Raw genomic sequence first — 21947 nt, forward strand, 5'->3', positions numbered from 1 at the left:
ACTATGGGTGAGACCCAAGGTTTTGTAGCCAATTTGTTTACATACCAGAATTTAACTAAACTGCTTCCCTTAATTTTTGCATTATTGCCAATTTCCCTTGTTTTACAAACCAAATTTAACAATTTTTCCAACTGTTCAAGAATGTCATGAACCACATTAGGATTCCCTTTTTCATCATACATATTAGATATAAATCTGTACTCACAAGGCTCCTGGTGGATCCCATTAGTGGCTGCTGCTTTTTCTGTTGGTCTGCTGCAAGGAAAGGTTCAAGGACTGAGACAAATCTTACAGCCCAAGGGTCTTTGGCTTCCTTTCTCTGATCTTGATCTTCAAGTCCCAATCCAAGTGTGTATCTATAAATTAGCTCATCACTGATTTTTGCAGATATGCCAGGAGTACAGGTTCCCTCAGTTCCTCTGCCACTTCAAATGGGGTTTCCTCTTTCCTTCTCCTTCTAGCTCTTAGCTGTGTCCTGGCCATCTCAGATTGATGGCTACCTCTGAACTGCATATCAAGAGCTTGTACCAGATATGGATTGAGTAATCTCTTTTCTAGGGGTAAGTTCTGCAGTGCTGGGCCACTACGTGCCTGGAACCCTGCCTTTTGTCCATCTCCCCAGCATTCATTTAGGCTATGGTGCTGAACTGAGCCAAATAAGCCTCTTTTAGAGAACTTTGCCCCTTCTCAAATAATACAAAAGCCTACTATCTATGAGGGGAATCCAATCTCTTCTGTCTGGGCCTACATGGGTTACAAACAGGTTAGATGTTGTAAATGTCCTGTCTTACACAGGTTTTGTGGCTGGTCTGATTCCCCATCCAGGTAGATGACTTCCACTATGGTCTGTGATTCTTTGAATTCCTGCTCCAGATGATTTTTTAGCTCCTTAAGTTCTTGCTGCAACTGATCTCTGTTAGCAAGTTCCAAGTTGGCCAAAGCTTTCTAGGTCACCATTATTTCCTGGTCCAAGATAGTGAGGTTGCTGGTCATCTCACTGATCCAGTTTTCCAGTCCAAACAGAGAGTTTTGTGGTTGGGCTTCCAAATTTGCCTGGATGCTTTTTGGCTGCTGCCCCAACAATAATTTTATCTTTGACTGCAGGTAATCTCTCAGTCACTTCTGGGAAACCTCCAGATATTTCTTTAATTCCTTTTGTGAAAACTCCAGCTTTTGCTTAATTCTTGTTTTTGGTCTTGTTTTAATTCCATATGGTCACCTTTGATTTCTGTGAGCACCTCTCATTTGTTCCAGTTTACTTCAACTGGAATACCAGCTCACAATTTCCCTTCATAGAGACTTTATCCCACTACTGACACCAGAGTTATCTCTTTAGCTCAAGTAGCTAGCCAATATTTGGGGCCTTGCTGAGTTCTTTCTATTAGGAGGAGAAACTGATTACATGAATCATGTATTTCTTTGGTGCAATCTTGTTTATTTATAAAGAATGCACATAAAGTCCAGTTACTCTGAAAGAAGGGTGATTAGCACACCTATCAGCTTTAACCAGGTCTGCAGTTGATGACAGCCATTAACACCCTCCAGAATAACAGTATTATAGTGATGTGACTGTGACACTATACTTCAGTTAACAATTTAATAACACGTAATCTTAATCCCTGTTTCCAATTACTATATTTGTCTAAAAATGTCTTTTGGATCAAAAATATTTGCTGCTTGGAGTCAGCCTCCAAATTACATTTTTGACACTTAAAAAAACCTTGCTTGTCTCTTTTTAAATTAGGCATATGTAAAAACAAGAAAATCAAACCAACCAACACCTAACCACATCTGTATGTATTGGTTCACAATAAATATTTTCTTATTCTGAAAACGTAATAATAAAGCAGGTTAGAAAAAAATTTAAAGTTAATTTCCCAATTAGGTCACCAGGAGAGTTTTATAATATTTTCTCCTTGAATTGAAAGCACTGATTCAATATTCAGTGGCCTAAACTCTGTGGTGCATCTCCAAATACTGTACAGGAGTTACTGCAGGGTTGAATTTAGCCTCATACATTTTATCAGTTAAGCAGTTGGTTAAGATTTTAATTACTTTTAAGATGGAACAAAGGCTCTCCATTCCCATGATCTTCCTGGTAGCCCTTCTCTGCACCTGTTCCAGGTTGAATTCATAGTCCTACTGAGGTCAGTGGGACTACCCAAAGTGTATTAAGGTAAGAACATGTGAAAGTTTTTTTGCAGAATTCTGGTCTTAGTTAGTGTCTATAATTCTGAACATCATTCTTACCATCATTTTTACTGCAAGGCACTGTAGACTTAATTTTACAAACATTTTTCAAATTTGGTACTCACTAATTCCAGTCTGATCTGGTGCAACAGAACATCTTCTTCAATGTACTCCGTAATTCTGGACTTCGGAATGCATAAATCATAGGGTCAATGATGCCATTGCACAAGATGAGTGTTGCATTCACATGGAAAACGGACATGTAACAAGCACAGTAAGGGTTAAGTGGGCAAAACTTCATGAGGAGGATGTGAAGAAGAAAGGGTCCCCAACAGCAAAGGAAAACACCAAAGAAAATAGTTAATGTAATAGCTCCTTTCAAGTTAACTCTCTGGGGAACTGCACTGGTAGGCAGTGAAGCGATCTTTTTGGCATGAGATCGTGCAAGCAGGAACATGTGGATATAGAGGCATAATATAAAAATTAACATAAAAGGAAACAGAATAGTGAAGGAAATGACTGTAGCTGTTTCATGGGAGAAGATGGTCATAGCAATGCCACTCCCCGCACAGAATGCCCAAATTACTGCCAAAATGATTAAAGCACGATTCAGTGTCATGATGTTATGATACTGTAATGCAAAAAATATAGTTATGTATCGGTCAGCTGCAATGGCTAACAAGCTGAAAACTGACCCCAGCAAAGACAGAACAAATAAAGAATCCATGACATCATCTATCTTGGTCTCAAAGTCTCCACGAGGTGTCAGATGCCCCATTTTGCATAAGATGATCAAGATGTTCTCCAAAGTTTTGTACAGACTGACCAACATATCTGAAACTGATAAACTACAGATAAACAAGTACATGGGCAAGTGGAGATTCTTATTCTTGATCACAGCTATAAGGACAACTAGGTTCTCCAGTATTCCAGCAATGGCAATTGTGAAAAAGACTTCTTCTGGTACTACAACCTGGGTGCAGTCACTGTTCATGGAGAGATTACTGGTATTTTCAAATGAAGGAACACGTGTCTGCCCTAGGAGTCTCATTATTTGAGAAGCACTATCAGGCCTCATTTCTTCCTCTTGTAGAAAAATGTGTGATTACTCAGGCGTGACTGAGAAACCGACCTGTCTTTCGGATAATCTTTTCTGTGGTGAAGCCTTTCTGGTTCTATCTTTAGCAATTGTAAGACTTAAGCGAGTTGTATTCAGCCACCTATGATAAAATGTAGAGAAAAGTAAGTGACAGGAAAATTAATACATCTGTGTGTCAAAATTAGATATTTTGAAGTTCAACCTATGAATTTACTGTGATGGAATGAACATTTTTCATCAGTAAATTGGTTTGGACAAAGTAAAAGTTGTCCTGAGCCTCAGCCCAAACCTCAAAGGAAAATGAAATGTTAATTCCTTTTTAGGCTGACTAAAGACAAGAATATTTCCCTTCTTATTTGGCCTCCTACATTTGCTGAAATCGATCCCAGACTCCCTGAATGTCTGGCAATGTTTACTTGCCTAGCTGCTTACTTTGAATAATTTTGGCACTTCTCACAAGATTGACATTATAAGAAACAAACCAGATAAATGCCAACTGAAGCTGATGTGTAGGACAACAGCATATTTACCTTCACACTTGTTTTGAGGTGATGCGTGGGGAGGCATGTGGGGTCACATGCCCCTCACCCCCCAGATTTGCTGCCTGGCTTGTATTTAGCATGCTCACACAGATTGAGCATGCTCAGTAACACTGCTGAAGCCAGCTGCTCTCACTCTGCCCCACCACTGTCAGCAGGCATGGATCATCTCTGCTTTTTCATATATATAACATATGAAAACTTGTAAATATTTTTCATTGGCACATTAGAGCTTATTTAACTGGTGGAGCTGTCTGAGGCCACTTTTCAAGTAAATTGAAATGTTCTTCTGATTTGGCAAACATAACAGTAATTTAGGATCAGATCCAAAGGAAATTCTTGAACAAATTCAGCCCAAATACTGAAAGCTTTGCTTCAGTGTACTTGATGTTCTTTTTTCATTATGACCTCGATCCAATCCCATTAAAGTCAACAGGAATCTTTCCATTGACTTTAAGGGGAATTGGATCATGCTCTGTATGCTTGTAACTATTCATTAAGATGTAAATTGGTGGATTATTTTGTCCTTGGGACAATAGGACGTACATCTTTCTGTCATTATTATGCCCCCAATTGCAGAATACATTTACTGTTGCTATTCAGAATATCCACTTTCTGTTCATAATTAAAACCAGCAGAAGAAAGATATTTAAGCTATATAAATCAGGGATCACACCTCTTCACATGCCTGACCAACATAGCTATACCAACAGAAGTCTGTAGTGTAGACATAGCCTTAGTTTTAAAGGGGCACACATAAAAGCCTAATTTATGCTATGCTCTTCCTCCCACTGCAAACCTCCTGTTATTGACAACAGATGTCAGGAATAAGTGCAGCTGAATTTGTGCTTGATATGGTTTATCCACAATATAGACAACTGTGTTCAGTCCCATTTCAGTAGCCAATGGCTTTGACCACAGTTCATCACCATTCAATCACTGAGTTCTCTGCTGCTGAGATTGTTAGCAAAGTTGTAAGTTGTGGTCATGGCTTTTGATAGCCATCAGGAACTGGACTAACACCTGCAACTCACTTCACTTAGGTTTAAAAGAAAACGTTCAGGAGAATGCCTGTGTTTATCTGAAAAGCTCTGATATGAGTAAATGAGTTACATTATATAGCACAAGTGCACTGCATCCAACTGAAAATTCTCTATTATAAATAATGCATGGGACTTCAGGAGGGAATTAATACTGAAAATGGGAGACTCAGCTTTGTCTGTAAATTTACAGGGATTTTTCCAGAGACAAGGCAGGTGAGGTAATATCTTTTATTGGACCAAACTTCTGTTGGTGAGAAAGACGAGCTTTCCAACTCTCTGAGCTACTGCCACAGGGAAGCTTTAGGATTTATAAAGCTAGCCGTCAATTTCAGAACAATATTATTTTAATATTTGATTCACTTAATAAAAACAGATACAACTATAGTTCAATGGGATTCAGAAAAAGCACCTCCCACAGGGAAAAATGCATTTATTAAATCAAAGTTCTTTCATATATGGTTTCATTACAAGATATTTTTGTTCCCACACTCAGCAGATATCACTGAGCTTATTTCCCCTGACCTTCTAGTAAGTAAGGCATCATATTCACACAGATCAATGGCATATTAAAAAGTAGTGGATGCTGTTAAACCCTGGTCTGGAAGAATAAATTGTGTATATTTAGTGGCTAGTAGCAGCTATTAATTTTAATAGAATTGGAGGGTTCCTTATAATAGTCAACAAAACAGGGCTGTACAGGTGTTGCTTCACTGGAAATATGTTGAACTGAATGTCTACAAGGTTAATTTGGGGAATGGGAAAAATGCAAAATAAAAAACCTGAATTTCATATTTCTCCTTCTGAATACTTTTTTTTCCCAATTTTTTTCTTCATTAAAAATAATTGTAACCCAAACAATGACATGTGCTAGGGATATGCCACACTTACTGAACCTTAAATGATATCTGCTCAAACTGGTATGGGAACAGGTCTGTCTGCCATTGTCCTGAAGTTTTCTGTTGTTACTTAGAGGTTGTGGAGAAAAAAGCCCCGTGTAAAGCCAGGTTCTCAAACTTTTCCTAGGGTGGACCGCATCTTAATGGAGCTAGTGTCTGATGGACCAACCTCTCCCCACTAGTGAGCATCCCATGGACCACTATTACTACTTGCAATCACATAACTTTCTGATGTCAGTACAGTAATTGGTATCAGAAGGGCTTATGGTCTAAATAAACAAGACAGGCCATGGGAAGGGCTATAACACGCAAGCAGAGCAAAGAATGTGATGGCAGCAAACCTCATCTTTGTGTTGCAATTTTTTTGGGGGGGTGAGTTTACTGAGGAGTGGATCAGGTAACTGGAATGAAAAGGGGAGGGGAGGAAGTTGAAGGGTACATGGCAAGGGAGAACAAGGCAAGAGGAGCAAGCTGAGGTGAAGAGACTGTGAGGGAGTGGGAGGGTTGTGGCAACAGGACAGAGAAATTCCAGCCAAAACTGTAGAAAGTTCTATAAATGTCCCAGCATCTCTGCTTTGGCTGCTTCTGTCTACAGGCTGGAGGGTCTGGTTGGCGCCTCTTTGCAGTTTTTCCCCACAGCCACATGGCGGGGTTGGGGAAGGGAGGCACCACCTTGGTCCTAGTGCCCCCAAAGTATGTGTGTGGGATCTCTCCTGCATAGTCCTGGGTCCAGGAGTGGTCCAGACTGGGCCCTATTTTACTTCTTGCCCCTCAGCCCCTGATTTGGATAGTTCTACCCCTCATGGCTAGAGTAGCTCCTCTCTGCAGTTTCCTCCCAAGCTGATATGAGGACAGGATGGTGAGGCACCACTGGGTCCTAGTGCTCCTCTTTTTCAAACCACTTTGGTAGCTTAAGGCACATTTACACTGTCAAAGGGGCATAAAGGAGCCTTTGCATAACTGAGAATCATGACCCAGGACTTGATCCATTGAAGTGCTGATCACTCTTACTGGCCTCAGTAGGAATTGAAGGCTCTCAGCACTACACAGGATTGAGCCCTTAAACATAATGCAGGGCTCCCTTTGTGTAAATCCCTGTAGATCTGGCCAGAAAATATCCTTTTCTGTGCACTACAATTGCACTGAAGAGACTGTAGCACTTGGACATTCCAGGAACTCATCAGTTCTGTCCTTGAGTTTTTATTGAATAGAGCTTTAGTTCATTAGACTAAAAAAAGAAAAATTTTAAATTCGCTCATTTTCCTTGACTTCTACTTCCAGGTAAGATGTAGTTTCAGCTCAGATCTATACTGCATATAATGATAAACGCTTGAGACGCATCGAATAAACTGTATTCCTTAAACTGTGATCACTTCTTAGATTTCTTTGCCATATTTGAATCATTGATATAAAACCTTTGCACTCCAGGCTAGAGAGAGGGCAACTATAATTACTCTCTAAACCCTTGGCTGTACATGATACACCGAAAACTGAATGGGTATTGATTTTTCTTGGGTTCTCTTGGACTGCACAAAATGACTATGATAAACTCACCAATAAGGCAGAAATGATGGATTTACATCAGGCTTGCAGATTTTCTTTATTTTAGAAAAAAATGCCACCTATTAGGATAGAAAGGTGATAAGTTGCATTTTTAGAGATACTCTGGTGTTAGCTTTGGTGGCATTCTAAATGATTAAGTCTATCTCCTTGATCCAGAAACCACTGCCCCTGTAAAAGCTTTTGTCACTAGAGCAGGTTACGCATCTCCAGCATTTCAGTCCTGAAACTACTCCATTTAATTCAGTGGCAAAACTCCCGTTGACTTTGATGGGAGCAGAATGAGGAGCTTCATCATCAAGTCTCATTGGAAGTCTGTTCACTTTATTTTCTACCTCTAAAAATAGACAGTAGAGAAATAATGACTCCATTCAGAGATGGTTTTGCAAGCTGAGTTTGATTGGTTCCATGTAGTGCTGCTTAAAGCACACTTCAGACTATTTGCAGATGACAGTGCAACTCCTAAGTCTGAGATACTGTACTGCGGCTAGGAGAAATACAAATATTCACTGTTCCCTTTTGTAATAAAAATATATTTTACAAAAATTATGGCAAATTACCTTTTCCCTTGTTTCCAGTTTTCCAATGGCATTTGATTATGTGCCATGCCAGTTAAAAGCACTGTTAAAGAGTTTTTTAAAGATATCAAGCAAGTGAGCAGAGGATTATCTAATGTATTTTCATCAGCATATAACTAATTGCATTCTTGAAAGTGTAGGGAAAGGGCATTGTAATATTCAGGCAAGTAGAAAGGATGTGAAATTAGTAAAGCCTTGTCTTCTGTGTGGGTCAGGACTATGATAGCCCTGGGTGAACGTGCAACTGGGTGAGGAAGAGAGCAAGGCATTTCTCCACTGCCTTGCAGCTTCTATAGTCACTCACCCCTGTACAAAGTGAGTACATACAGTGAAATTCATTGCTGTGCTTGTGCATGGAAAAAAGTGGGGCAGCCTTGCACCTCCTTTATTCAGTGGTACTGGGGTCTTTAGCAGCTTTGCCTAGCCCCAGCACCAGCAGGCTAGGCAAAGCTGCCCCAATTTACTTTTTTGCGGCAGTGACCCTTATGGGAGATGTTTATGAATTACTTCAGCTGTTTTGGTTTCTGCAGAGATACTCTCAGTACTGTGTGATTTATGGTTTCAGAGTAACAGCCGAGTTAGTCTGTATTCGCAAAAAGAAAAGGAAGACTTGTGGCACCTTAGAGACTAACCAATTTAAGTGAGCTGTAGCTCACGAAAGCTTATGCTCAAATAAATTGGTTAGTCTCTAAGGTGCCACAAGTACTCCTTTTCTTTTTGTGTAATTTATGTATTTCAGACATGCAATGCAACTTATATGTGCCAACTTCTCTATGGCAGATGTTCATCTCTGTTGAACAGAGCACCATACAGACATTTTACTGACTACAGGTTACATGTTTAACAACAAAAAGCTCCAGAAGTATTGGAAGAGTTTTTAGCAAAGAATCTGGACAAAATGAAGGACTTGCAAAGTATACAGTTAAAGAACATATTTTTTAAAAAATGTACACATGCCTCCACATAAACTCTGCTGCCTTCTTATCTTCATAGAATATCAAATTTGAAATACCCCAAGCAAACATATTCTGTTTCTTCAATAAAGTGAATAAACTCTGCCCAAAGAGACCCCAGTCTCCTAAGTAGAAAGTTTATAAATGTTCAAGGTACCATTGATTTTTAGTCAGCAAACAGTGAACAAATGCACAAAGGCAGCTAGACTTTACAGAGACATCATCACATCACAGCCCAGGGCAGTTTTCTCAATATGACACTAGCGAGGCTATACATAGAACATTACATACAACTCTGGGCATTTCAACAGTTGCTGAAAACTGCATGGAAATGAAAGAAGAGCAACAAAAATGATCAAGGAAAGATTAAATGAACTGAATATATCTTATCTGCCTGCAAGTATTTGAAGTGTGTAATATCAGATGCCAAGGCCAGGAGGAACTATTGTGATAATCTAGTCTGACCTCCTGTATAACTCAGACCATAGAACTTCCCCAAAATAATTCCTAGAGGATATCATTTAGGGAAACATCCAATCTTGATTTAAAAAATTGTCCGTGATGGAGAATCACTGGTAAAATTGTTCCAACAGTTAATATTCTAACCATTAAGAATTTATGCCTTATTTCCAGTCTGACTTTGTCTAGCTTCTGCTTCCCACCATTGGATCATATTATATCTTTCTCTGCTAGATTGAAGAGACCATTGTTAAATATTTGTTCCCCATGTAGATACTTAAAGACTGTAATTAAGTCAGCCAGTCTCTTTGTTAAGCTAAACAGACAGACTCTCAGAGCTCAGTCGTCATAAGGAATGTTTTCTAATCCTTTATCCATTCTTGGGCCTCTTCTCTGAACCTCTCCAGTTTATCAATATCCTTCTTGAATTGTGGACACCACAACTGGACAGAATATTACAGCAGCCATCACAGCAGTGCCAAATATAGAGGTAAAATACCTTCCCTATCCCTACTTAAGATTCCCCTGTGTATGCACCCAGGATCGCATTAGCAATTTTGGCCACAGAATCACACTAAGGGTATGTCTAAGCCTAGGGCTAGTGGGATTTGAGTCAGCTGACTAGTATCAGGGAACCCTGGGCTTGAGCCTCTACACTGCATTTTAACCCTAGGTTAATGATTTTCTGATCCATGCTCAAACCTAGGTTCTAGCATCCACACTGCAGTGCATAGACCCAAGTCAAAGTAACCCTATCCCAGAGTGTCTAGCACCCCCATCCCCATCTAATCTGGGAATTGGGCTCTCCACCCCCATGGCAGGAAGATGCCCAGGTGCACCTGGTCTGAGGATAATGAGGACATCAGTCTCCAGGGCTGTCAAACTATTACAATGAAACGTTGCAATTCTTCATTTTGAAAATGGGGTGTTGGATGAAGGTGTTTTTTTTTTTAAGCTGTTTGGTCCCACTGCCCTCTGTCCCTCTCTAGCCCCCCATCCTTGGGGCTGCACATGCAGGTGCATCTGGGCAGTATGCACTACCAGGGCAGCGAGTAGGAGCCAGCCCCAAACCCTCCTTGCAGCCTCTTGTGGTGGCAGTTCCAGCTCCTCCTTGCTGCTGCATGGGGCTTGCCCAGAGCAGGGAGCAAAGCTGACAGGCAGAAGGCAGCTGCTAGCTGCCAGGATGTTGAGCTCCATGTCAGGCTGATAGGCCTATAATTACATGGGTCACTCCATTTACCCTTTTGAAAACTGGCACAAAATTAGCTCTCTTTTACTCTTTTGGAACTTCCCCCACATTCCAAGACATTTAAAAGCAATATTAACAGTCCAGCGAACTCCTCACCCAACTCTCTTAAAACTCTTGAATACAAGGTACATTTGTTAGCAAACATTACCTCTTTTTCCCCTCCTTCTTGTAAATTAAATTCATTTGCATATTAACTATTCTCCCAGAATCTTAGGATATTAGCAAAGTGCATTTGAAGTCTAAGGCCTAGAGTGTTGGTCCTCAACCTGATCTGTACTCAGGAATTTTTGTGTGATTGAATGTTGCTCTTTATCTAGCTATCCTCAGCATCTCTGGGAATGTGGGAATATAGAGGTCTAGCAAAAAGACCCCCTCAAACTAATAAAGAGTATCAACGGAAGTATAGTATATACAAGATGGGGTGATTGATAAGGGGCACCTATGATTTAAGTATGTTCTATGACTGATAAGAATTGCTTGTTATTGCAGATGTTTTCTGTAATGGATGAAATAAAGATCCACCTGAAAGATGTTTAACTCAGTAAGAATTGCATGCTGTCACAGCTGTTAATAAGAAGATTGGATTAGAATTCCTTTTAGTGTGTTGCTCATGTAACCTAAAAATAGCATAAAAGAAACTTCATAAATAGTTAGGGAAAATTAAAGTGTCAAAAACAGAACACATAGTAAAATTAAATCAAGGGAAAGGATTTTTCCCTCCAACAAGGAGTTTCTTTATACCTTATAAAAGGAAAGAGGGTTGGACAGTTAGGTTGGGAATGAACACTGTCAGCATTCTATCAGGTACAGAAGAAGGGACTAAACTACCTTCTCTTCATACATGGTCTGTCTTCTTTCTGTATGGTCCTATACTAATCTGAGTGTCAAATAACTGGCTCAAATGGAATTATTTAATCAAAGATTAACAATCTTGAATCATTATTAACTTCAAGCATGCAATATACTAATTTAAAAATGTCTAACTTTAATAGCTGCTGTTCAACATCCTCTTGAGATACTAGCGGGATGGAAAGTATCATCATATGATATACTACGTGATGTTCCCCTCCCCTCTCAAATACAGAACAGAAATATATGTGGAACACTTCTGCCTTTTCTGGATTATCAGTGGTAATTCTACCACTTCCAGCTAGTAATGGACCAATAACCTTGTCATGATTCTTTTTGTTCTATTATATTAAAAAAAAACAACCCTCCTGACTGTCCTTAACTTTGCTGGCCACAGATTCCTCTTCATGTCCCTTTGCTTCCCTTATCAATTTTATACAATTCCTAATGTCTGATATATATTTATTACTGTCAGCTTTCCCTTTCTCCTATTTATTTTATATACTTTTTAAAAAAATAGTTGCCTTCACTTCCCCTGTAACCCAGCTCAGTTTTTTAATCCATATGGCCTTCTCCCTAAACTATGGCTTTTTGGACATTTAATAAGGTGTTTTTCAATGGTTCCCAATTATCAGTGACATTTTTCTGACTAAATTCTTCCACCAAGCTAATTTAGCTCAGTTGCTTTCAGCCTTTTGAATTTGGTCCTAGTAAGGCACCAAGTATTTATATCTTACTGGTCTGGACTTCATTGTGCTTGGACACTATAATTTTGATGCTCACTTGTACCTAAGCTACCGTTAATTTTTAGTTCTGTGAATATTAGACCTTGTCCTAACAGATGAAGAGGAACTAAAGAATTCCCCTGTGTTGGCTGTAACACTTCAACTTAGGAAGTTTTCACTTATAATGTTTAGAAATTCCAAGGATGTTCTAATACTGGCAGCATGAGACCTCCAGCATGTGTCACTCAAGTCATAGAGGGAAAGAAATTCTTTAGGGTGTTTCCAAAGGAAATAATGAGGAGTAGTAAAATGACAGTGAGAAACATAAGATTTAGGCTGAAAGAACAAAACAAAGACAACCCCAAAACTCAACCCTTAGGAAACATTTCCTAGTTGTAGAGCACCCTCTTAAGCAAAATGGTGAGGTGCCCTTTTTCTCCACTCATGTAAAGTTAAATTGGACTCTTGAGAATATATAATTTCTCAATTCTAATTTCTGTGATTCTGTAATATTCTGTAAAATGTGTAGAGCAAAAGTTGCTTAGGGTGCTTGATTTTTAGTGAGTCATAAGCACAAACTGTTTACAAAGTCACCACCCCTGTGTATGCACAAACTCATACGTAAATCTAGGGGTATGAGCAATCCATGAGCGATGAAGAATTTACTGTGACAAACATTTGAGCTATGGATTGTGAAAGTCTGACAGCACTATTGACTGGATGACTTTTTTCTGCATATGAAATCCACACTCTGAAGGACATTTGTCTTCCAGGGCCAAAGATTGACTAGTTCAGAGACCAGTGGTAGGTATTTTAGAGCTATAAGTGTTCCAACAACCACATTAAGTGAGGTTGCCTGAAACAAGGGAGTAACATGGAGTTTTCCTCTGATCATTCCATTGATGGGGGTGAAGTGAAATTCCCTCCAATCCCTGCCATAAAATGAGCAGGGTTTTGATCCCCAGACTCTGAGGATTTCCCCCTCCACCCCCTCCCCCCATCCAGTCAGGTTAAAGATACAAGATGATGGGAGTCTTCAGGAATACTGGGTCAGATTCTTTACTGGCATAAATCACCATAGTTCCATTGACTTCGGGATCAGCTTGATCAATAGAGCTGTCGATATACACTAGCAGAGGATTGGGCCCAGTTTCTATGGGAACACTCATTAATTCTCTGTGAGAGCTGAAAGTGACTTGCAGGATCCTGCAAAAAACCCTGATTCATTTTCAATTAGAAACTCATGATGTAAAAGTCTTCACACTTTCCTCACAGCTGCTGCTACCGCCTTCTTAGTGAGTGACATATTAATGAATTTATTACCAATCAATTGTATTTTGTAGAAACAACCTTATTGTAATGAGAATCCTGCAATCCAAGTTACAATTACTGTGTAATGATGCCCTAAGATTTGGGGCCACATCCTTACTTGGCGTAAATCAATGTCCCTCCAGTAAAGTCAACTTGTTGCCAACCTGTACCAATTTACATGAGCTAAGTATCAGGGCCTTTATTAAAACTGCAACAAAGTGAATCTTATTTGTAACTCTTCAAGCTTCTGTTATTGTCTTCCAAACATTACAGTCTGCTTCTTTCTTACCTAACTACAGAATATATGAATTTAAAGACAGATAAATGTAACTTTTCCAAGAAATAAAAAATAATGGTGAATTTGAGTCCAAGACAAATAGTCCTCTGGATTAATTGTAAAAAAAAAAACAAAAAACAAAAACAAAAACAAAAAACCCACCAATCAAAAAGGCCTTCAAGTGACATCTCTGTTTGACGACACTGTTCTATTTTTATTCCTTGCAGCAATGCTGCTGGCATAAACCTGTTATAAACAAGCATCAAGGAAATCTGTTGTACAGAAGGATATTAACCATTCTTTGGTAGGAGAATTCAGATGCAGAAAATTTCCTTCCAGTTTGTTGCCCTAGAAATGCTGCTCTCCTCTCTAATTTTTAGGGACCATCAGCATTATTCTAACATTGAACTAAAAGATGCAAATAAATCAATAGTTAAAAATAAGTGAAATAATTAAAATAATGTTTTGAACTACTTAAGGGGCTTTCCTCTGACTAAAGAGAAAAAAAATCTTATATTTGGAGAAGAAAAAGATTTGATTTCAATGTTACAGGAATTCTATCTTGAGTAACCTGAATATGTGAAATCTAAATCAGTATGAAATTAGAATACTAAGAGCCCAACTGGATGTATAAATGGAAAAAAAACCCCCAAATAAATCAGATCCATGCTAGCAGACAAGAGTAGCAAAAAAGGAGTTTTGTAATGGAATTTTTCCAGCTGAAGGAGGAGCAATTAAGTGACCCTTGGAGTAAATTAGTTGTCTGCTCATTGCTTGCCATGTGCCTGTTGTGTTGTCTGTTTTGGGGGAGGGAAGACTGTGGGCTGAGCTTAGTGCCTGCTGGGCAAGACTGAGAAGCTTCCTAACAAGGCTCTCGTTTGCCATCCTTTGATCAAGGGGGAAAGGCTAACTCAGATAGAACAGAGGTTTAAAAAGCCACCTCCTAAGAAATGAGAGAACTAGCAAACAGAAACAGCAAGCAGGGAATTTTGTTAGGGAGTGGGAGAGCCAGACACACCTAACAAACATTTTCTAAACTTAGGCCTGTAACAACCCCAACCACTCAAAAAACCCTCCAAACCAAAAACACCTGCAAGAGTAAAAATAATTCAGGCAGAAGTCCAGAGTGGGGACGATCCACTGGGTGCAGCATGTAGATGGATAGAGGGTGTATGTGTGTATGTGGTACAACCAACTCATGGCCTTCAGAGATCAAGTACTTGCTCTTGAGACCAGAGTGGCTGAACTGGAAGAGCTAAGGGAAACAGGGAGGTACACAGACAAGCCTTTCGGGGACAGAGTAGAGTGCTTCCACCCCCAGTCAGACAGCCTGTGTTATTGTGGAGGTGGAGGAGGAGGAGAGTCTTGGAGAAGGAGACCATCAAGCTGGAGCAGAGGGAAATGATCCCAGATGATGTGATGGTATCCTTCCATACTAAAGGATACCCCTCTGTGGGAGGGGACCCTTGCTATTAGAAAGAGACAAGTAATAGTAATGGGGGGATATGATTAAAAATCTAGATAGTTGGGTTTATGATGACTGGGAGAATCGCATGGTGAATTACCTGCCAGGTGCAAAGGTTATGGTCCTCTTGAGACATCTAGGTAGACTTATGTGCCATGTTGGGGAGGAGTCTGTGGTCATGGTATATGTAGTAGCAATGAAAAAGGGAAAGGTAAGAGAGGTCCTGAAGGCCAAAATTGAAGCTGCTGGATAAGAGATTAAAGTCCAGGACCTGCACAGTAGCATTCTCTTTGGTAGGATATTGACTATCCCCTTTAATAAATCCTTCATTAAACGGTGTCTGTCTGAACCATGTGCTTTCCCCCCACATTCTTAGTTTAAGAACTCCTCTATGACCTTTTTGGTTTCATTTTGGCTTAGGTGGATCCCATTCTTCCAGTATAGGCTCCACCTTTCCCGAAAGGTTCCCCAGTTCCTAATAAACCTAAATCCCTCCTCCAACACAGTTGTCTTATCCATGCATTCACACCCTACAGTTCTGCCTAATTGCCTGGCCCGGCTCATGGAACTGGAAGTTTTTCATAGAATCCTGGCAATTACAGGCCAGTAAACCTAACTTCAGTACCAGGCCAGCTGGTTGAAACAATAATAAAGAACAGAATCAGATATACAGAGGAACACAAAAGGGTCACCACTCCTTTTGTAAAGGGAAATAATGCCTCACCTATCTACTAGAATTGTTTGAGGATGCCAACAAGCAGGTGGAAAAGGGTTATCCACTGGCTTACTTACACTTTTGGAAAGCCTTTGACAAGGTTCCTCTCCAAAGACTCTGAAGCAAACTAAGCAGTCATGAGTTAAGAGGGAAAGTCCTTTCAGGCATCAGTAATGGGTTAAAAGACAAAACAAAGGGTAGCAATAAAATGGTCAGTTTTCACAGTGACAGTACTTCTTATTGGTCTCCTTAATTTCAATCAGGCCAAGTAAGGAAATACTCAGCATGCGTAAGGGTGGGAGAATCTGTCTATTCTAAGTTACAAGTAATTCTGCTTTGTCCCTCAGATTGCCTACCTGATATAGGAGATAAGATTTTTTTCCCCTTTAATCATTGTGCTTCAGTGAGAACAATTGCTTTACAAGATTATCTGCTGTACATGGTATTAGGAAAGAGGTGAGGATATAGATCTAGACATTTATTAATGGGTTAAACTATCCCCTTAATGTGTATCTTCTATAATTTTGATATTCACCCCAGTGCAGAGGGTTCTCACTGGGCCCTGTGTACCATTTAAATCCCACTTAAGCCATTAACTTGGGTCTTAAATAGGAGTAAAGTGATGCACAGGGCCTTGTGCAGGCTCTTCAGATGGGAGTGAATTAAGATTTAAAAGCTTTCCCCATTTTATTTTCACTCTGAACATACATGTACTGACATTTATTTATTAATTTTTTTAATAGGATAAAGGTTGTCATTAGTTAAACACACTGCACTGAATATTTTCTACAGTCCTCTAGCACTAACAACTCCCTATGGGCAAGAGGAACTCCCAAGAGGAAATTATGATTTCTTTAACATATTTTAACTGGTGCAAACCATTTTAAGTCTTACTGTTCTGCATTGGTAGAGACATTTACACCTCCATGCACTAAAAATCCAAAAACTTCAAAAAATGGGAGTAGACTGCCACTTCTCATGGGAAAACCTGTGGGAGGGGATTGGGAGAAGGAAAGAAGTTCTTTAAGGTGACCCTGTCTGGGGATGAAGGGTAAAAAAGAAAAGAGAAGGGGGTTCAGCTCCAACCCCTGCAGGCCCATAAAAATCTGCATTGATCTTGGAGTAGCAGCTAGAGAAATCTATGTGAAGGCCCCGTGCCTGCTTGCCTGTCAGAACATCTCGAGTGGATCCAGTTCTGACAGGGTGTGCCCTATGGGCAGAGGTACCTGAAATCCCTGTGAAGGAAGCATTCCAGAGCATCAGGAGAGGTCTGCTCAGATGCTCTGAGGGTCCATGCACTCCCTGCTGCTTCCAGCCTGCCTCCTTCCCATATAAAGATCTTGGACCACATAGGAGAGCCCAGGGAAGGGGAAGTGACCGGTACTTTCATTTCTGCACAGGCAAGGACAGATCTTTGTTAGAAAGGTCTACTTCACATGTGGATGTGGTAGACTAATGAGGGATTTCTAATTCTGGTTGAAAGACAAATAGAGATGGGTGAACAAGTGTTTTAGCCCCATACACTGCAATAGAGGATTAAATAATTCAATTTACTCTGCACCAAATCCTTAGAAGAGAATAATTGTGAGACGAGAAATTTCATGGATTATTAAAAAGGCAGAACTTTCATTCCACAACTCATATTACATCTCTCACTCTATGTTTTCCAGACAGACTTTGCAGGGTGTAAGATAGTTGTAGTAAATCCCACTTACCTTGATCCAGAGACAACTTTCGAGTCAGTGTGATGGTATTGCCGGGAGCAAGATTACTTATTAAGGAACTGAAATCAACACAGCCCTTGCACAAGGAAGAGACTGGAACATCTAAATCAGAGAGAAGGACAGCTGTCTTGTTATCACAACCTTGAGCTAGGGTCATTTTAAAACAAGTCATCCACTTTCTGTGGAAAGTCTTTTTTTTTTTTTTAAAGCACTCAGACTAAAAGGAAACACTCTAAAATGAAGCAGCCAGACTAGACTGTTCCCAGTCTTTCTGAAAGAGATACATTTAGTGGAACAAATAACAAGGAATCTACAGCAGGCTATGTTGTTTATTACAAATAGTATTTCAAGTTTCTAGTAAATTCCTGTGCTGTTGTAGGCAGGGCTATCCCTGGAGGGTGGTGCGGGGCCCAGGAAATAGGTTCCGAGTCTCTATCTGCCAGGAGGGTGTGGTGCCCAGGACATAGGCTCCGAGTTTCTATCTGCCGGGGGGTGCTCCCCCACAGCTCCGACCAGGCCCTACCCTCACTCCACCCCTTCACCCAAGGCCCCACCCTGCCTCTTCCCATCCCTGCTCCACCCCTCTTTTCCTGCCCAGTTCTGCCCCCTCCTCTGCCTCCCCCACCAGCACCTCCAGATGCTGAGAAACAGCTGATCAGCTGTAGGCACTGGGTGGGAGGGAGAGGCGTTGATAGGCTGGGGGGGATGTTAGTGGGGGGCTCCTCCTCGTTCCGCCCAGCCTGCCTCCCGCCTCACCACCCCGCCCACTTTAGTCACTTTATATTATTATTTTTGATTACAAAAATATTACAGCAGGACCAGATGGTATTTACCCAAGAGTTCTGAAGAAACACAAATATGAAATTGTAGAACTGGTGGTATGTAACATAGTCACTTTATATTATTATTTTTTATTACAAATATTTGCACTGTAAAAAACAAAAGAAATAGTATTTTTCAGTTCACCTAATACAAATACTGTAGTGCAATCTCTTTATCATGAAAGTTGAATTTACAAATGTAGAATTATGTACAAAAAAATAATGTCCCTTCATGCTTCAACCACTGTTCCAGAGGACATGCGTCCATGCCGATGACAGATTCTGCTCGATAATGATCCAACTCATGTTCATTTTCATTATCTGAGTCAGATGCCTCCAGCAGAAGGTTGATTTTCTTTTTTGGTGATTCAGGTTCTGAAATTTCCGCATCAGAATGTTGCTCTTTTAAGACTTCTGAATGCATGCTCCACACCTCGTCCCTCTCAGATTTTGGACGGCACCTCAGATTCTTAAACCCTGGGTTGATTTGTAGCTATTTTTAGAAATCTCACATTGGTACCTTCTTTGTGTTTTGTCAAATCTGCTGTGAAAGTGTTCCTAAAATGAACATGTGCTGGGTCATCATCCGAGACTGCTATAACAGGAAATATATGGCAGAATGTGGGTAAAACAGAGCAGGAGACATGCAATTCTCCCCCAAGAAGTTCAGTCACAAATTCAATTAACACTTTTTTTTTCACAAGCATCATCAGCATGGAAGCATGTCTTCTGGAATGGTGACCGAAGCATGAAGGGGCATATGAATGTTTAGCAAGTCTGGCACATAAATACTTTGCAATGTCAGGACAAAAGTGCCATGCAAATGCCTGTTCTCACTTTCAGACAACATTGTAAATAATAAGTGGGCAGCATTATCTCCTGTAAATGTAAACAAACTTGTTTTTCTGGGCAATTGGCTGAACAAGAGGTAGGACTGAATGGACTTGTAGGCTCTAAAGTTTTGCATTGTTTTGTTTTTGAGTGCAGTTATGTAACAAAAAAATCTACAACTGTAAGTTACACTTTCATGATAAAGAGATTGCATTATGGTACTTGTATGAGGTGAATTGAAAAATACTATTTCTTTTATTTGTCATTTTTACAGTGCAAATATTTGTAAGAAAAATAATAATATAAAGTTAGCACTGTACACTTTGTATTCTTTGTTGTAATTGAAATCAATATATTTGAAAATGTAGAAAAACATCCAAAAATATTTAATAAATTTCAATTGGTATTCTATTGTTTAACAGTGCGATTAAAAGTGCAATTAATCGTGATTAATTTTTTAAATTGTGATTAATTTTTTGGAGTTAATCGTGTGAGTTAACTGCAATTAATCGACAGCCCTAAAATAAACACATTTAAAACAAGATGAGATGGAAGAAATCAAAAAGAACTATCTGATTTAGGGCCTGATCTGGAGAATTACTGAACACTTGCTGTGCAGTTGACTTGAGTGGGAATTGCAGAGGCTAGCCACCTCTCAGGATCTGGCCCTAAGCAATGGGTAAGTGATTTATGATAAAATTCTCACAGAACTTTCCAGCTGTTTCTGTGGGCACAGGGACGAAAGGAAATCTGAAGCTCAGGAAACTAAGGGATCGATTCTGGAAGCTGCTGAAGCCTAGATCCTCAAAGCGATTTAGGTGCCTAATTTCCAGTGATTGTGTATTGAAAACTGTAAAAGTTACAAGCTGACACGTTAAATCCTAAAAGTTTTCCCTGGTTCTGACTGCAGCCTAGGGGGCTTTGATGCAAGAGATCGATCAGAACAGCGTGCAGTCAGTCTACAGTAAGATGACATGAGTTGTGCCTCTATTTTAGAAAGCAGCTTGCTTCTCTCCCTCTGTTTTGGGTTCTTGTGTGCTTTCATTCTGAGGATCTGATCCCGAGCGCCCCCAGAGAGGAGATCAGCTCCTCATAAGATCAGGCCTGGGAAAAAAAGACAAACACCTGTTCACACAACATTACATCTTACTTTGGTGGAACATGTCTGGTACCTTCACTTGAATATATTTGCTTACTATGTGTAGTGAGGGTGGGGAAAGGAGAGAGAACACTGCAGTGAATGATCAGTAGGGTAGAGATAGCAGTTTCACTAAAAATCACTTTTTAAAATTAATTTTACTATATAAAACAAATGCAACGAAGAACATTAAATGAAAGAGCATTTGACATAGCTTGAAATAAACAAAGGACGGTCTTTTGCCAAGCTTTATACAAATATATGCCACATACTTATTGCGGCATGAAACTTAACCAGATATATCTTTAATTTGAAAGATTGAGAGGACAAAATCATAGGAGAGACATGAGCAAAAAGCCATCTACAAATATCCCATCATAATTTCACAACTCTGTGCTTATAAAATAGACCAAATGTAACATTTGCAAGTCTTTAAACGTTTCAATCTAATTTTGTAACTCCAAACATCACTATATTTTAATTCCAAATGGCACTTCAGGAGACAGCCAGTGACCTTGCAATGTGTAAAGACAGAAGGCAGTAAAATAACATGTTTATATTAGCAGAGAAATATAGAACTGCTAGCAACAGAAAGCTTTGTTCATGGATCATTGTTGAATGAATGACTGATCCATCGCCAAAGTGGTTCTCAACAAGAGGACCCCAAGAAAAGGAGATCACCAATGGACCACCAAAATGTGAGTGCTGTTTGTTTCCTCAGCACCTACAGTTTTCCCAACAATCAGAGATATACTGACTGATATACACCTCTAATATATCAAGGAGTATTAAACAATTATAGGTACCTATATTGTATAGTCCACACCCTAAGGTAGTGTACATCAGCATAACTCCATTGACTTCAATGGAGGATCTGGCCATATATCCGCTTCTTGGGTTAAAAAGGTACACATAAATATACAATCTCTTCTCTGCCCCATCTCTAGATCTGAACATAGGAAGATAGGACTGGATGGGATCTCGTGGGTGCTTGAGTTCAGTCCAGTTCTGTTGCAACCAAATCCATCATATAAGCCCATTCATAGATTTATCAGGCTCCATAGATAAGTTAGGTTGTTTGCTTCTACTACTCCTGTTGGAAGACTGAACCAGAATCGTACCTCTCTGATGATTAGAAACTTTCTTCAAATTTCCTGCCAAAATGGCCCATTTATGCACATTTGTTCTTGTGCAAACATTGTCCTTTTGCTTAAATAGCTCTACGCCCTCTTTGGTGTTTATCCCCCGAAGTATTTATACAGAGGAATCATATCCTCTCTCAGCCTTCATTTTACTAGGCTAAACAAGCCAAGCTCTTTTAGTCTCCTCTCTTAAGGATGGCTTTGCATTTTCCTGATCATCCCAATAGCTTTTTCTGCACCTGTTTCAGTTTGAGTTCATCTTTCTTGAACAACCAATGTTCACTGGAGCTAGGTCATTAGTTAGTGGCAAGGATCAGAGAGGAGGCTTTTTTTTAAGCAGAAGGAAGGCTAACTGAATTCCTTGGAAATTCTAAGTGTATGAA

General features: G+C 39.8%; 1 protein-coding gene across 1 annotated transcript; it reads right to left on the reverse strand.

Annotated features, from left to right (window-relative positions):
• Nucleotides 1–1896: 1896 nt before the first annotated feature.
• On the reverse strand, nt 1897–17721 carry MC2R (melanocortin 2 receptor). The gene is made up of 2 exons (XM_075124762.1): nt 17624–17721; nt 1897–3410 (listed from the first exon to the last, which is right to left on the reverse strand). Exon 2 carries the CDS (start codon nt 3266–3268, stop codon nt 2315–2317), a length of 954 nt encoding a protein of 317 aa, XP_074980863.1. The 5' UTR covers nt 3269–3410; nt 17624–17721; the 3' UTR covers nt 1897–2314.
• Between the last annotated feature and the right edge of the window lie 4226 nt (nt 17722–21947).

This window comes from Caretta caretta, chromosome 2, assembly GCF_965140235.1.
Source record: "Caretta caretta isolate rCarCar2 chromosome 2, rCarCar1.hap1, whole genome shotgun sequence".
Taxonomy (NCBI): domain Eukaryota; kingdom Metazoa; phylum Chordata; order Testudines; family Cheloniidae; genus Caretta; species Caretta caretta.